This window comes from Hemitrygon akajei, chromosome 4, assembly GCF_048418815.1.
Source record: "Hemitrygon akajei chromosome 4, sHemAka1.3, whole genome shotgun sequence".
Lineage (NCBI taxonomy): Eukaryota > Metazoa > Chordata > Chondrichthyes > Myliobatiformes > Dasyatidae > Hemitrygon > Hemitrygon akajei.
The window spans coordinates 100,249,810-100,265,287 of NC_133127.1; the positions used below are offsets into that span (position 1 = coordinate 100,249,810).

At 40.1% G+C, this 15,478-nt stretch overlaps 1 protein-coding gene across 3 annotated transcripts in view; it reads left to right on the top strand.

Moving 5' to 3' along the window:
• The window catches only part of sorcs2 (sortilin-related VPS10 domain containing receptor 2), an 893,773-nt gene that overhangs the window by 743,050 nt on the left and 135,245 nt on the right, over nucleotides 1–15,478 (top strand). For all 3 annotated transcript variants that reach the window (XR_012098663.1, XM_073043099.1, XM_073043098.1), the window contains exon 11: nucleotides 692–794. Coding sequence is in view for 2 of the 3 variants with exons in the window: in XM_073043099.1 (XP_072899200.1) it covers nucleotides 692–794 (103 nt within the window). In the remaining variant the exon portion in view is untranslated. The remainder of the gene's footprint in view (nucleotides 1–691; nucleotides 795–15,478) is intronic.

Sequence of the window (15,478 nt, forward strand, 5' to 3'; positions counted from 1 at the left end):
CTCATGTCCTCTTGTTTGAATCTCCCCTACTCTCAATGGAAAAAGCCTATCCACATCAGCTCTATCTATCCCCCTCATAATTTTAAATACCTCTATCAAGTCCCCCCTCAACCTTCTACGCTCCAAAGAATAAAGACCTAACTTGTTCAAAGTTAACACTGGTGATCTTTATACAAGCAAAAGAAAGCTTTAACTGTGACATACTCTATTTCTTTTATCTACCTGTGCACTACTAAAAGTTAGTCTTCGGAAACCTTTGAGTGAATTTGTTGTAGTTCTGAGAAAGAGTTGATGACTAGAGTGCTTTGCATACTTAACTATTTTGACTGTGTTTGATAGAGATTGGTGTATATTTTTGTGGAGATTTTAGTTGTGTTATGGTTGTCTTGGAGCAACTTTCTATAAAATGAATGTGAAAGTTTGTTCTTGTATGCTGCACATTATGACTCTGGTGCAACTGCTGTAATCCCTCCAAGGACTGGGTATGATTTGTGGCAAAGCAGAGTGTAACACTCCAGATGTTTAAAACACATGGATAATTATGTTAGCTGAAATAACCAGGTTTTGCCATTTTAATCTATCATACATTGGCTTTTACTTGCCAATTGGAAACAAGCATATAGCTTTTAGTACAACTAAAGACAATTCCAATTGGCCCAATAAGCAATTTTTTCCTTCTATTTTTCTATAGCCGGACTGCTCTGTCCACCTGCACTTGCGCTGGGCTGATAACCCTTATGTATCGGGCACTGTTCACACCAAAGATACTGCACCAGGACTTATTATGGGAGCAGGTAATGTTATTATTTGTTTGGATGTATTTTTAATCATTCTTTTCTTTATTAAGGTAATCAGAAATGTATAAAAATGGAGTTGAGCATTCATATACAGTTGGACAGAAAGCCTTGTCAACCAATCATTCCAACTACAGTACCGTCTCTTCAAAACTTGTAGTCATGGCTGTTGCTGTGCATCATTACTGATTGTGCTTTTAACTCCATAATATAGTTCAGGTATTTTTTTTGCAAAGGTTCATCATGACCACATTTAATTGTCTTTCGATAAACTCTTAGTAAAGAATGATGAACATAATAAAGAACGTCGACTGTACTCTTTTCCATAGATGCTGCCTGGCCTGCTGAGTTCCTCCAGCATTTTATGTGTGTTGCTTATAACAAAGACGCCTTCAGTTCAAAGAAACATTTTCTCATAGTGCTGAGACCACTTCCCTGAGCATCCTGTTGCCAGGACTACATTATATCAGTTTCCTGTCTTAAAAGCATATAGAGAGGTCTAATCCCTTGCAGCAAGAGGCACCTGAGTGAGCCCTGAACAACCAGCTGTCACGTGTGGTCTGATGTTCACAACATAGCTTTGTATTCTGAGACTGGATGTACAATTTGTGGAGGCAGCATATTCAGTCAACCACTCACATAGTCAGAAGCAAAAATGAACCAACAGCAAGAGGCAAGTTACTGAGGTACTCTTGATCACAGAATCAGCTGTTTCTCAGAACTCCACTCAAGCGTTATGGTAAGGTTTTGGAAAACCTCACTGGCCACTGGAAAAGCAGTTAGTTAGTAATTTCATGTATTATAGTTTATCTAGAAGACAAATGGAATTGCAGGATATGATCCAAGGCTCCCTTCCAGAGAGATTAGCATAAATTAGCTCATTTATATAACAAAAGTAATAAAAACTTATCAATGGCAGGTAAATTGAACCCCCACACAATTAACGTGTTTGACAAAAGAACCCTTGGTGCCTCGACAAATCACTAGATATTGAGTTTCTGTGCTTTGGAATTCATTTCATTTCATGAAAGATGCTGGAAGTAGATTCAATAACACTTTAGAAAGGGAATTTAATAATTTACATGTAAATGGAAAATAAATAGGCCAAAGGCAAAGAGCAAGAGAGTAGAACTAGATTAAAAATTTCTCTGGGTTTTAGCAAAGCTATGGTAGGTTAACTTTCATGATTCAGTTCAAATTTTGGAATATTTTTAAGCACTCGTATGCTAATTTGTATGCCATTCAATAGGAATTAGGGGCAGGAGCGGATAACACCTCCACTAACCTCTTCTGTCATTTAATGAGGTCATGGCTCATTTTGATTCCAACATTAACCACACATCACACTGTAACCTTTCTTTAGTAAACCTTAGCCTTGCTTTGCTTCTGCCACCCAATGCAGAGGACAGTTCCAAAGACTCAGTACCCTTGAAGAAAGAAAATACTGCATTCTCTGTCTTAAATGGGTGACTCTCTGCTAAGAATCTATAACCCCTCGTTCCAGATTCTCCTAACTCCTTTCTACATTCACCCTGTCAAGATGTTGTGAAATTTCAATTAATCATTCTTTCAACCTTTTAAAATCCAGCAATTCCAGGCTTAGCTGCCCAACTGTGCTCAGAAGGCATCCCATCCATTCTAGATGTCAATAGCAGTTGATGTGGTCCAATAATTGCCAAGATACTGTGTGTAATCTGATCAGTAGCATTTACAGCTGGATCTGGAGCCTGTCAGCAACAATAACACTCTGGGCAGTGGGCACGAATCCTGCCAGCCTTCTTCAGGAATTGCTTGCTAATTTGACATTTACCTGTAATTCAGACAGCAGATGTTGTTACACTGATATATTACCTGTAGTTCAGCTAGCAGACGTTATTACACTGATATATGACCTGTAGTTCAGCCAGCAGACATTGTTACACTGATATATTACCTGTAGTTCAGACAGCAGATGTTGTTACACTGATATATTACCTGTAGTTCAGCCAGCAGAGATTGTTACACTGATATATTACCTGTAGTTCAGACAGCAGATGTTGTTACACTGATATATTACATGTAGTTCAGGCAGCAGACGTTGTTACACTGATATATTACCTGTAGTTCAGGCCGCAGATGTTGTTACACTGATATATTAGTTCAGGCAGCAGACATTGTTACACTGATATATTACCTGTAGTTCAGACAGCAGATGTTGTTACACTGATATATGACCTGTAGTTCAGTCAGCAGATGTTGTTACACTGATATATTACCTGTAGTTCAGCTAGCAGATGTTGTTACACTGATATATGTAGTTCAGCCAGCAGACGTTGTTACACTGATATATTACCTGTAGTTCAGCTAGCAGACGTTATTACACTGATATATTACCTGTAGTTCAGACAGCAGATGTTTTTACACTGATATATTACCTGTAGTTCAGACAGCGGACATTGTTACACTGATATATTACCTGTAGTTCAGCCAGCAAACGTTGTTACACTGATATATTACCTGTAGTTCAGCCAGCAGACATTGTTACACTGATATATTACCTGTAGTCCAGACAGCAGATGTTGTTACACTGATATATGACCTGTAGTTCAGACAGCAGACATTGTTACACTGATATATTACCTGTAGTTCAGACAGCAGATGTTGTTACACTGATATATGTAGTTCAGCCAGCAGACGTTGTTACACTGATATATTACCTGTAGTTCAGACAGCAGATGTTGTTACACTGATATATGTAGTTCAGCCAGCAGACATTGTTACACTGATATATTACCTGTAGTTCAGACAGCAGACGTTGTTACACTGATATATTACCTGTAGTTCAGACAGCAGATGTTGTTACACTGATATATTACCTGTAGTTCAGCCAGCAGACGTTGTTACACTGATATATTACCTGTAGTTCAGGCAGCAGACATTGTTACACTGATATATTACCTGTAGTTCAGACAGCAGACATTGTTACACTGATACATTACCTGTAGTTCAGCCAGCAGACATTGTTAAACTGATATATCACCTGTAGTTCAGACAGCAGATGTTGTTAAACTGATACATTACCTGTAGTTCAGACAGCAATTGTTGTTACACTGATATATGTAGTTCAGGCAGCAGACATTGTTACACTGGTATATCACCTGTAGTTCAGACAGCAATTGTTGTTACACTGATATATGTAGTTCAGGCAGCAGACATTGTTACACTGATATATCGCCTGTAATTCAGACAGCAATTGTTGTTACACTGATATATGTAGTTCAGGCAGCAGACATTGTTACACTGATATATTACCTGAGGTTCAGACAGCAGATGTTGTTACACTAATATATGTAGTTCAGACAGCAGACGTTGTTAAACTGATATATTACCTGTAGTTCAGCCAGCACACGTTGTTACACTGATATATTACCTGTAGTTCAGACAGCAGATGTTGTTACACTGATATATGTAGTTCAGACAGCAGACGTTGTTACACTGATATATTACCTGTAGTTCAGACAGCAGATGTTGTTACACTGATATATTACCTGTAGTTCAGACAGCAGACATTGTTACACTGATATATTACCTGTAGTTCAGCCAGCAGACGTTGTTACACTGATATATTACCTGTAGTTCAGGCAGCAGATGTTGTTACACTGATATATTACCTGTAGTTCAGACAGCAGACATTGTTACACTGATATATTACCTGTAGTTCAGCCAGCAGACGTTGTTACACTGATATATTACCTGTAGTTCAGGCAGCAGACATTGTTACACTGATATATTACCTGTAGTTCAGACAGCAATTGTTGTTACACTGATATATGTAGTTCAGGCAGCAGACATTGTTACACTGGTATATCACCTGTAGTTCAGACAGCAATTGTTGTTACACTGATATATGTAGTTCAGGCAGCAGACATTGTTACACTGATATATCGCCTGTAGTTCAGACAGCAATTGTTGTTACACTGATATATGTAGTTCAGGCAGCAGACATTGTTACACTGATATATTACCTGAGGTTCAGACAGCAGATGTTGTTACACTAATATATGTAGTTCAGACAGCAGACGTTGTTAAACTGATATATTACCTGTAGTTCAGCCAGCACACGTTGTTAAACTGATATATTACCTGTAGTTCAGACAGCAGTTGTTACACTGATATATGTAGTTCAGGCAGCAGACATTGTTACACTGATATATTACCTGTAGTTCAGACAGCGGACGTTGTTAAACTGATATATTACCTGTAGCAGCAGACGTTGTTACACTGATATATTACCTGTAGTTCAGACAGCGGACATTGTTACACTGATATATTACATGTAGTTCAGTCAGCAGACGTTGTTAAACATATATTACCTGTAGTTCACCCAGCTGATGTTGTTTTATTGATATATTAGACAGCAGATGTTGTTACACTGATCTATTACTCATAGCACTCAAGTAGTTCCTATTTGAATATACTTTGACGTGGCGAGCAATTTCTAGCAGAATTAGGCATCTATTTTCAGAAAATTGCAATCACAAGCCATGTGACACAACTGCATTTGATGCATATTATTGCTCAAGTTCTAAGTGATTTGACCATTTGTGCTAGTACAGGAATACCAATGCCTTTGAGAAAAAACATCCTACAAAAGGTAATAGATTCGGCCCAGTACATCATCGATAAAACACTCCCAACCATTGAACACATGTACATGAAATGTTGCATAGAAAAGAAGCATCCATCATCAAACATCCTCACCACCCAGGCCATGCTCTTTTCTCACTGCTGCCATTGGGTAGAAGGTACAGGAGCCTCAGGACTCACACCACCAGGTCAATGTCAGTTACTACCCCTCAGTCATCAGGCTCTTGAACAAAAAAAAAGGGGATAGCTACATCATTTAAGGACCCTGTTATATTGTTATATCATGCTCATTATTTATTGCTATTTATTTATATCTGCATTTGCAGAGTTTGTTTAGTTACTGCTCTGTAGATTTGCTAAGTATGTCCACAGAAAAAGTCTCAGGGTTGTATGTGGTGACATGTATATACTCTGATAATAAATTTTACTTTGAACTTTGTTAAAATTCTCTCTTCTGATAGCTAGTCAAGATTTGGGTATCACAGTGCGACTGCTTAAATGTAAAAGAACAAGCTAGTACAGGCAGAGTCATTTTGGTAATGTTGGAGTTTGGAATCATTTGCACTTACTCTTTATGCATAAGCTGCTCATTAAAAAAGCATGTTGTACTAGTTTTTGAGGTGCTTACAACAATTTCCCATCTATCAGAAAATCAGGATTGACGTTTCTCTTTGCAATTCACCCAAATGCAATCTACAGTTTCTTGTCATATTTTATGGATATGATGACATCATAAAGATGCACAGTTTGATTTAATAATTTAACAGCAGAGTTTGTTGTAAAAGATTGTAAGTTATGACTTTCATTAGTAACTCCCAGTGAAATGACGAAAATATAAATGATAAGGAAACTATTGAGAGAAGACCCAAAGGATGGAATTTCTATACATTTGGAAAGTTAGGCTGATCAGGGATAGTTAGTGTGGCTCTGTGTGGGGGAATACTGTCTCACTGCTTCAGTTGAGTTTTGAGAATCTCACAATGAAGATTGAAGACAGCAGGTAGATGTCATCTGTATAAACTAGTAGGCCACTGAACATTTTCCCCTATGGTAGGCTCATCTGGAAAGTTAAGGTAAGAGGGGTCCAAGGTGAGCTAGTTAAATGGACCCAAAATTAGCTTGGTGAGATGAGGCGTAGGTTAATGGTGGGCATAAGCTTTTCTGATTGAAAGTCTGACTGGTGGTATAATGTAGAGATAGGTGATAGAACCCTTGTCATTACTGATATTCACTAGTGACTTGAATATGAATATAGGAAGAATGATTAATTTCTGGATTACTCATAAACTAGTGATATTGTGGATAGCAAGGAAGGTTTTCGAAGATCTCAGCAGGTGATAAATCAGATGGAAAATTGAGCAGAGATATGAGTGAATGGAATTGAACTGTAGTAAATAGGGTATCATGTATTTTGGGAAGACAAATACATTTTCTCACCATAAAGGGTCAACTGCTAAGACATGTTGATGTGCAGAGGAATCTTAGCATTCAAGAACATAGCTTGGTGAAAGTAGAACCATGGATCGATTGGAAGGTGAAGTTGTGTTTGGCTTCCAAAGTCAGGGCACAGAATATAAAAGCTGAGACATTATGTTGCAGTTTTATAAAACATAGATTAGGCCACACAGAGTATTATGAGCATTTCTAGTTACCACACTATGTCTTTGCACCATTCTGTGTTGCATTTGTTGCTGTATTTATTACATAGAACAGTACAGCACTGGATAGGCCATTCAGCCCACAATGTTGTGCTGAACTTGATGCCAATTTATACTAATTGTCCTCCTGTGTATCATCCTTATCCCTCCATTCCCTTTCTATTTGTGTGTCTATCTGAAAGCCTCTTCTACTCCATCAAACTGCCTGCTTCCAATACTACCTGTGGTAACCTATTCCAGGCTTCTGCATAAATAAAATCTTGCCCTTTACATCACTGTTAAAGTTCTCCTTTTAACTTTTAACATGTGCCGACTGGTACTTGACATTTCTATTCTCTCTGTCTACCTTGTTTGTGCCCCTCATAATTTAAATAAATCTCCATCAGGTTTCCCATTAACCCCCCACCATTCTAGAGCAAACACTAATGTCTGTCCAACCCTTCCATAGAGTTCAGTATCTAATCCAGGTAAGCTGCTCAACACCGTCTCCACAGTCTCCATGTCCTTCCTGTAATGTCGCAGCCAGAACTGCACACAATATTCCAAGAGTGGACTGACTGAAGTTTGTATAGCTGCAGTATGACTTACTTACTCTTCTACTCAACACCGCTTCCAATGAAGGCAAATACGCTATATGTCTTTACCAGCTTACCCACTTGTATAGCTACTTCAGGTGAACTATGAACTTGGACCCTAGCTCCATCTATACTTAAATGCTTGTGAGGGATGTACTATTAAATGTCTACTCTCTCATTATATTTGACCTCCCATAGTGCTACACCTCACACTTCCCTGCCCATTATCTGTAACTGATCTATATTGCATTGTATTCTTTTATAGTCCTTTACACTGTCCACAACTCCACCAATCTTAGTGCCATCCACAAACTTTCTAATCCACCCATCCACATTTTCAACCATGTACCTATCCAGACTTCTTTTAAATATTGGAATTGACCTTTCACTGACAGCTCAATCCACACTCTCATGACCCTCAGTGAAAGTGTTTCCCCACATGTCCCCCTTTCACCCCTAACTCATGACCTTTTGTTGTAGTCCCATCCAACCTCAGTGGAAAAAGCCTGCTTGCATTTAACCTATCTAGACCCCTCATAATTTTCTATACCTCTATCAAATCTCCTCTCAATCTTTTACGTTCCAAGGAATTGAAGTCCTATCCTGTTTGATCTTTCAGTGTAACTCAGGTCCTCCAGATCCAGCAACATTCTTGTAAATTTTCTCTGTACTCTTTCAATCTTATTTATATCTGTCCTCAAGGTAGGTGACCAAAACTGCACACAATACTCCAAATTAGATCTCACCAATATCTTATACAACTTCAACATAATATCCCTTCTTCTGTACTCATACTTTGATTTATGATGGCCAATGTGTCAAAAGCTTTCTTTGTGACCCTATCAACCTGTGACACATGTTCCATGAACCATGCATTTGTATTGTTAGATCTCTTTGTTCTACCACACTCCTCAGTGCCCTGTTATTCACTGTGTAAGACCTACCCTGGTTGGTCCTACCAAAGTTGCACTTGTCTGCATCAAATTCCATCTGCCATTTTTCATCCCATCTTTCCAGTTAATCCAGATCCCTCTGCAAGCCATAATAGTCCTCTTCACTGTCCACTACATCCCCAATCTTAGTGTCATTGCAAATTTGCTGATCCAGTTTACCACATTATCATCCAGACTGTTGATGTAGATGACAAACAACAATGGACTCAGCACCGATCCCTGCAGCACTCCACTAGTCACACCTCCAGTCAGAGAGGCAACCATCTACTACCACTCTCTGGCTTCTCCCACAGAATCAATGTCTCATCCAGTTTGCTACCTCATCTTGAATGCCGAGTGATTGAACCTTCTTGACCAACCTCCAATGTGGGACCTTGTTAAGTGCCTTGATAAAGTCCATGTAGACAAGATCCACTACCTTGCCTTCATCAACTTTCCTTAGAAAACCCTATAAAATTGTTTAGATGTGACCTACCACACAATGCAAACTGGGGAAAATAAAGCCTCTATTCCACATGCCCTCCAATCACACACAGGTGGTCAGACTGAAAATCTAGCTTTACTGAACAACTTCCTGCCAGCTGATATTACTTGTTCACATGTTGCTTGGATTTCCAAAGTCCGCAGATTCTACACACGAAGCCACGTTGACTATCCTTAATCCAAGTACTCATAAATCTTTTCAATAACTTTCCCACTGCTGATGTCAGGCTCACCAGCCTATAATTCTCTGGTTTATGTTTAGAGCTTCTCTTAAACAGCAGGACAACATTCGCTATCCTCCAATCTTCCAGCACTTCACCTATCACTAAGGGTGATTTAAATATCTCTGCTAGGGCCCCGGAAGCTTCTACACTTGCCTCCCGCACCATCTGAGGGAACACCTGCTCAGTCCCCAGGGATTTATCCAGTCTCACTTGCCTCAAGACAGCAAACACCTGCTTCTCTGTAATGTGCATAGAATCCATGAAGTTGATGCTGTTTGGTCCCGTTCCTACAGACTCTGTGTCCGTCTCCTGAGTGAATACAGGTGCAAAAACTCCATTTAAGATCTCCCCCATCTCTTTTGGCTCCAAGTCTGGGTTACCATTCTGATTTTCAAGGGCAAGAGGATTGTCCCTTGCACTCCTTTTGCTCTTGACATATCTATAAAGTCCATTAGGATTCTCCTTCACCTTGTCTGCTAGGGCAATCTCATGACTTTTGTTAGCTCTCCTCATTTCTTTCGTAAGTGTTTGCTTGCATTTCTTATACTCCATAAGCCCCTCATTTGTTCCTACCTCCTATACCTGCAATGCATCTCCTTTTTCTTTTTAACCAGGGCCTCAATATTTCTTGAAAACCTAGGCTCCCTACACCTGTTATCTTTACCTTTTATTCTGACAGCCACATACAAGCTTTGCGCTCTCAAGAGTTCACTTTTGAAGGCTTCCCACTTACCAAGTACACCTTTGCCAGAAAACAGCCTGTCCCAGTCCAGTTACCACATTGTTTCTGATACCTTCAAATATGGCTTTTCTCCAATTTAGAATCTCTACCCATTGACCAAACCTGCCTTTTTGCATATGTACCTGAAACTCATGACATTATGATCATTATGAGCAAAGTGTTCTCCTACACAAACTTCTGTCACCCACCCTGTCTCATTCCCTAATTCTCTCATTGGGTCTTCTACATAACTGATTAAGAATACTTTCCTGAACACTTTTGACAAAATCTATACCATCTAGTCCTTTTACTGTATGGGAGTGCCATTCAATATGTGGAAAGTTAAAATCACCTACTATAACAACGTTATATTTCTTGCAATAGTCTGCGATTTCCCTACAAGTTTGTTCCTCTGTTGGGTCATCTGTAATAAAGCCCCATTAACATGGTCATACCTTTCTTATTGCTCAATTCCACCCATAACGCCTCACTGGACTAGTTCTCCCATCTGTCCTGACTGGGCACTGCTGGGACATTTTCCTTGACTAGTAATGCCACCCCTCCTCCTTCAATCCCTCCCACTATGTCACGTCTAAAGAAATGGAACCTGGAATACTGAGCTGCCAGTCTCACCAGTCTCTATAATGTCATAATTCCAGGTGTTGATCCATGCCCTGAGCTCATCTGCCTTTCCTATGATGCTCCTTGCATTGAAGTATACCTAGCTCAGGGCAACATTTGCACTACTCTCAACCTTTTACTTCCTGACTTTGTCCGAGGTCTTAATATTATCTGTCTCCACAGCCTCTCCTCTATTTTCCGGCACTCTGGTTCCCATCCCCCTGCAACTCTAGTTTAAACCCCCCCCCCCCCACCCATGCAGCATTAGCAAGCCTTCCGGTGAGGATATTAGTCCCCCTCCAGTTTAGGTGAAAGCCATTTGTTCTGTACAGTCCCACCTTCCCTGGAAGAGGGCCGAATAATCCAAAAATCTTATGCCCTCCTTCCTACACCATCTCCAAGCCATGAGTTGCACTATATAATCTTCCTAGTTCTGGCCTCATTAGCATGTGGAACAGGTAGCTTTCCTGAGATCACAACTTTGGAGATCCTGCCCTTTAACTCAGCACCTACCTCCCTGAACTCCCTTTGCAGAACCTTGTCAGTCTTCCTACCTCTGGCCCAATAACTCTCTTCTCAAAATACCCTGTACGAGATATCCTGCACCAGGAGACAAAGCACCAACATGAAGTCTCTGCTTTGGCCACAGAAATGCCTATCTTCATCCCTTACTATCAAATCTATCACAGTCACTTTTGTGGCAAAACAGGCACAGGTAAACTCAGGCAGAGCTGGGCTGTAACATCTTGAATCCCACCCACTATTTGTCCCACACCATCAGGGAGGAGGCTACGTAGCATCCGCACCAGGACCATCAGACTTTAAAACAGTTACCTTCCCCAAGCAGTATGGCTCCACCTACAAACCCATCACAGCACACCCCCAACCACCACTTTATCATTTCCTGTTCATCACCTTATGTACAGAGACTCCTGTGCCTAGCGTCACTTTATGGACATACAATCAACCTATGTATATATTCTATGTATATATTGTGTGTTTTTTTTATTATTGTGTTCTTTATCTTATTATGTTTTTTTTGCTACATTGGATCCGGAGTGACAATTATTTTGTTCTCCTTTACACCTATCTAAATGACTGGAAATGATATCAAACGATCATGAATCTTGAAATAAAACATCTGTATTTTTCATCACAGGAAATCTGGCACTAACAATCATCTGCAAACCTCAGTTACAGTTCACAGCAATTGCCTGTGTTCCAATGTTACCACCCACCAAGGTTAGCGACTGTCTATGGCCACAAGACACAGATGGCTTGCTCTACTAACTAGGGAAGAATGTTTTTCCTGGGAATTAAATATCCAAGGATATCAGGTAATACGGAAGGATAGGCAGGAAGGTAGAGGAGGTGGGGTAGTGTTCTTAATTAAAGAGGAGATCTGGGCAATAGTGAGAGACAATCTAAGATATAAGGAGCAGAATGTTGAATCCATCTGGGTAGAGATTCAGAATAGTAAAGGGGCAAAAAAATCACCGGTGGGAGTTGTCTATCAGCCACCAAATAATAACATTACAGTGGCACAGGCAATAAACCGAGAAACATCTGAGGCATGTCCTGTATGAATGGAACAGCAGTTATCATGGGGGACATAGACTGGGTGAATGAAATTGGTCGAGGCAGTCATGAAGAGGACTTCATATACCTGATAACTTTCTTGAACAGTTTGTTACTGAACCTACAAGGGAACATGCTATCTTGGATCTGATCCTGTGCAATGAGACAGGTAAAATTAGTGATCTTGTAGTTAGTGATCCTCTTAGAAAGAGTGATCACAGTATGACTGAGTTTCTCATACAAATGGAGGGTGCAGTAGTTCAATCTAAACACAGTGTATCATGCCTAAGCAAGGGAGACTACAATGGGATGAGGGAGGAGTTGGATAGGATAGACTGGGAACACAGGCTATATGGTGGGATAGTTGAGGAACAGTGGAAACTTTCAAAGAGCCAGCCACAGACACCTAAGGAAATACAAGAAGGCATTAAACTAAAAGTTCGTGTATACAAAGTCGCCAAGAGTAGTAGGAAACTGGAAGACTGGGAAAACTTTAAAAAACAACAAAGAACCACTAAGTGAGCAGTAAAGGAAGGATTGGTATATAATGAAAATAAACTAATACAAAATATAAAGATGGATAGTAAAAGTTTTTATAATTATATAAAGTGGAAAAGGATGGCTAAAGTGAAGATAGGTCCCTTAAGGACGAGAAGGGGGAATTGATATTGGGTAGTGAGGAAATGGCTGAGGCTTTGAATGACTATTTTGTGTCGGTCTTCATGGTGGAGGACACGTCTAACATGCCGAAGAGAGATGATATGGATGCGATGGGAGGCGAGGACATCGATATAGTAGCTATCACTAAAGAAGTAGTGCTGAATTGACTTGTGGGCCTGCAGATAGACAAGTCCCTGGTCCTGATGGAATGCATCCCAGGATACTGAAAAAAATGGCAGAGGTTATAGTAGAGGCTTTGGTGCTCATTTACCAAAATTCTCTGGTGTGTCCCAGCAGATTGGAAGACGGTGAATGTCACGCCACTGTTCAAAAAAAAAATGATGTGGGAAAACGGCAGCTAACTATAGGCCAGTTAGTTTAACATCTGTAGTTGGGGAAATGCTTGAAGCTATCATTAAAGAAGAAATAGCTTGGCATCTGGAAAGAAAAGGCGTGTCCTGTTTGACAAACTTACTGGAGTTCTTTGAGGATATAACAAGTGCAGTGGATGGAAGGGGACAGATGGGCTTGGATTTCCAGAAGGCGCTCACCACATAAAAGACTTAACATAACATAAGGGTGCATAGAGTTGAGGATGAAGTATTCACATGGATAAAGGATTGGTTAACTAATAGAAAGCAGTGGGTGTTACTCTGGTTGGCAATCGATGAGCGCTGTGTCGCAGGGGTCGATGCCGGGCCCGCAACTGTTCACGATATACATTAACAATCTGGAAGAGGGGACCGAGTGTACTGCATCTAAGTTTGCTGATGATACTAAATTGAGTGGAAAAGCAAATTGTGCAGAGAGATATAGAGAGTCTGCAGAGAGATACAGATAGGTTATGTGAGTGGGCAAGGGGTCTGGCAGATAGAGGACAATGTTTGTAAATGTGAGGTCACCACTTTGGAAGGAAACTTGGAAGATCAGATTATTATTTAAATAGTAAAAGATTGCAGCATGCTGCTGTGCAGAGGGACTTGGGAGTGCTTGTGCATGAATCACAAAAGGTTGGTTTGCAGGTGCAGCAGGCTATCAAGAAGACAAATGGAATGTTGGCCTTCATTGCTAGAGGGATTGAATTTAAGAGCAGGGAGGTTATGCTACAAATGTACAGGGTACTGGTGAGACTGCATCTGGAGTTCTGCATGCAGTTCTGGTCTCCTTACTTGAGGAAGGATGTACTGGCTTTGGAGGCAGTGCAGAGGAGGTTCACCAGGTTGATTCCAGAGATGAGGGAGTTCAACTATGAGGAGAAATTGAGTCTCCAGGGACTGTACTCACTGGAATTCAGAAGGATGAGAGGCGATCTTATAAAAGCATATAAAATTATGAAAGGGATAGATAAGATAGAGGCAGGAATGTTGTTTCCACTGGTAGGTGAGACAGGGGCATAGCCTCAAGATTCAAGGCAGTAAATGTAGGATGGAGATGAGGAGGAACTGGTTTTCCCAAAGAGTGGTGAATCTATGGAATTCTCTGCCCAGTAAATATATTTAAGACAAAATTGGATAGATTTTTGCATAGTAGGAGAATTGAGGGTTATGGGGAAAAGGCAGATACAGTATGTGGAGATGAGTCCATGGTCAGATCAGCCATGACCTTACTGAATGAGGGAGCAGGCTCGACAGGCCAGATGGTCTACTCCTGCTCCTATTTCTTAAGTTCTTAACACCCAGAAGCTATCACTCCATGTCAACCCTCAGACTACATTGGAAAGATTCCTTCAAAATTACTGACCCACTTCCTATAAATTAGAAGGTTAATAATGTGGAAATTTGCCTGCCTAGAAAGCAGAACAGGTTTCAACCTTTTTTAGAGAGAAAAATAAATACTTCTTGAAGTAAGGATGATCCAATCATGCAATTATCTTTGTTTTCTGTGACTTTTAATTTGGTGTTAGCACTCTACTCATCGCCAGTTTAATGTATCAAAAATGCTCGAAGTTCAACCTCGAGGCAATAAAGCTTACTGTCATTATCCCACAACTTTGTTGTAAGGAATTGGGACCCCTGTGAATTGCTCATCACCCCAAGTGTTTGGATGATTTGTACCACATTACTGTTAGCTTCAAGAAATCAGCTTAACCACCCCACAATTTTTTTTATGAAATTGCTGCATTTGCATAGTAAATTGCTACTAAACTTTGTGGGGGAAATTAAGCTGTATAATTAACAGGAGTAAGTGCTCTTTTAATGATATGTAGACTGCTAATCAAACCACCCTAAACGTAGTAAGAAATAAATTGTGAAATCTCACTTTTTTAGGTTGTGAATTGCTTTTTGTGAATTTTTAATAGTTTATGTTATTATTTTTACTTTGTTTTATTTCTCTTTGAAAGCTGTTGTGTTTTATCCCCCCCCCCCCCACCCCACCACCCCATTCCATTTCCAGGTTGTAGATCACATTGTTTACATCATCAAATTCTGCTTCAATATCCATACTCATCATTGTGCAGGAGGATTGAATGTCTGCTGGGATTGCTCTCTTTTCATTATTGTCCTTGCATGCAACAAGTGGACATTTCTTTTAAAAGAAACAATTAACCTTCCATCATGCTTGGGTATAACCATGAGTATTTTGAC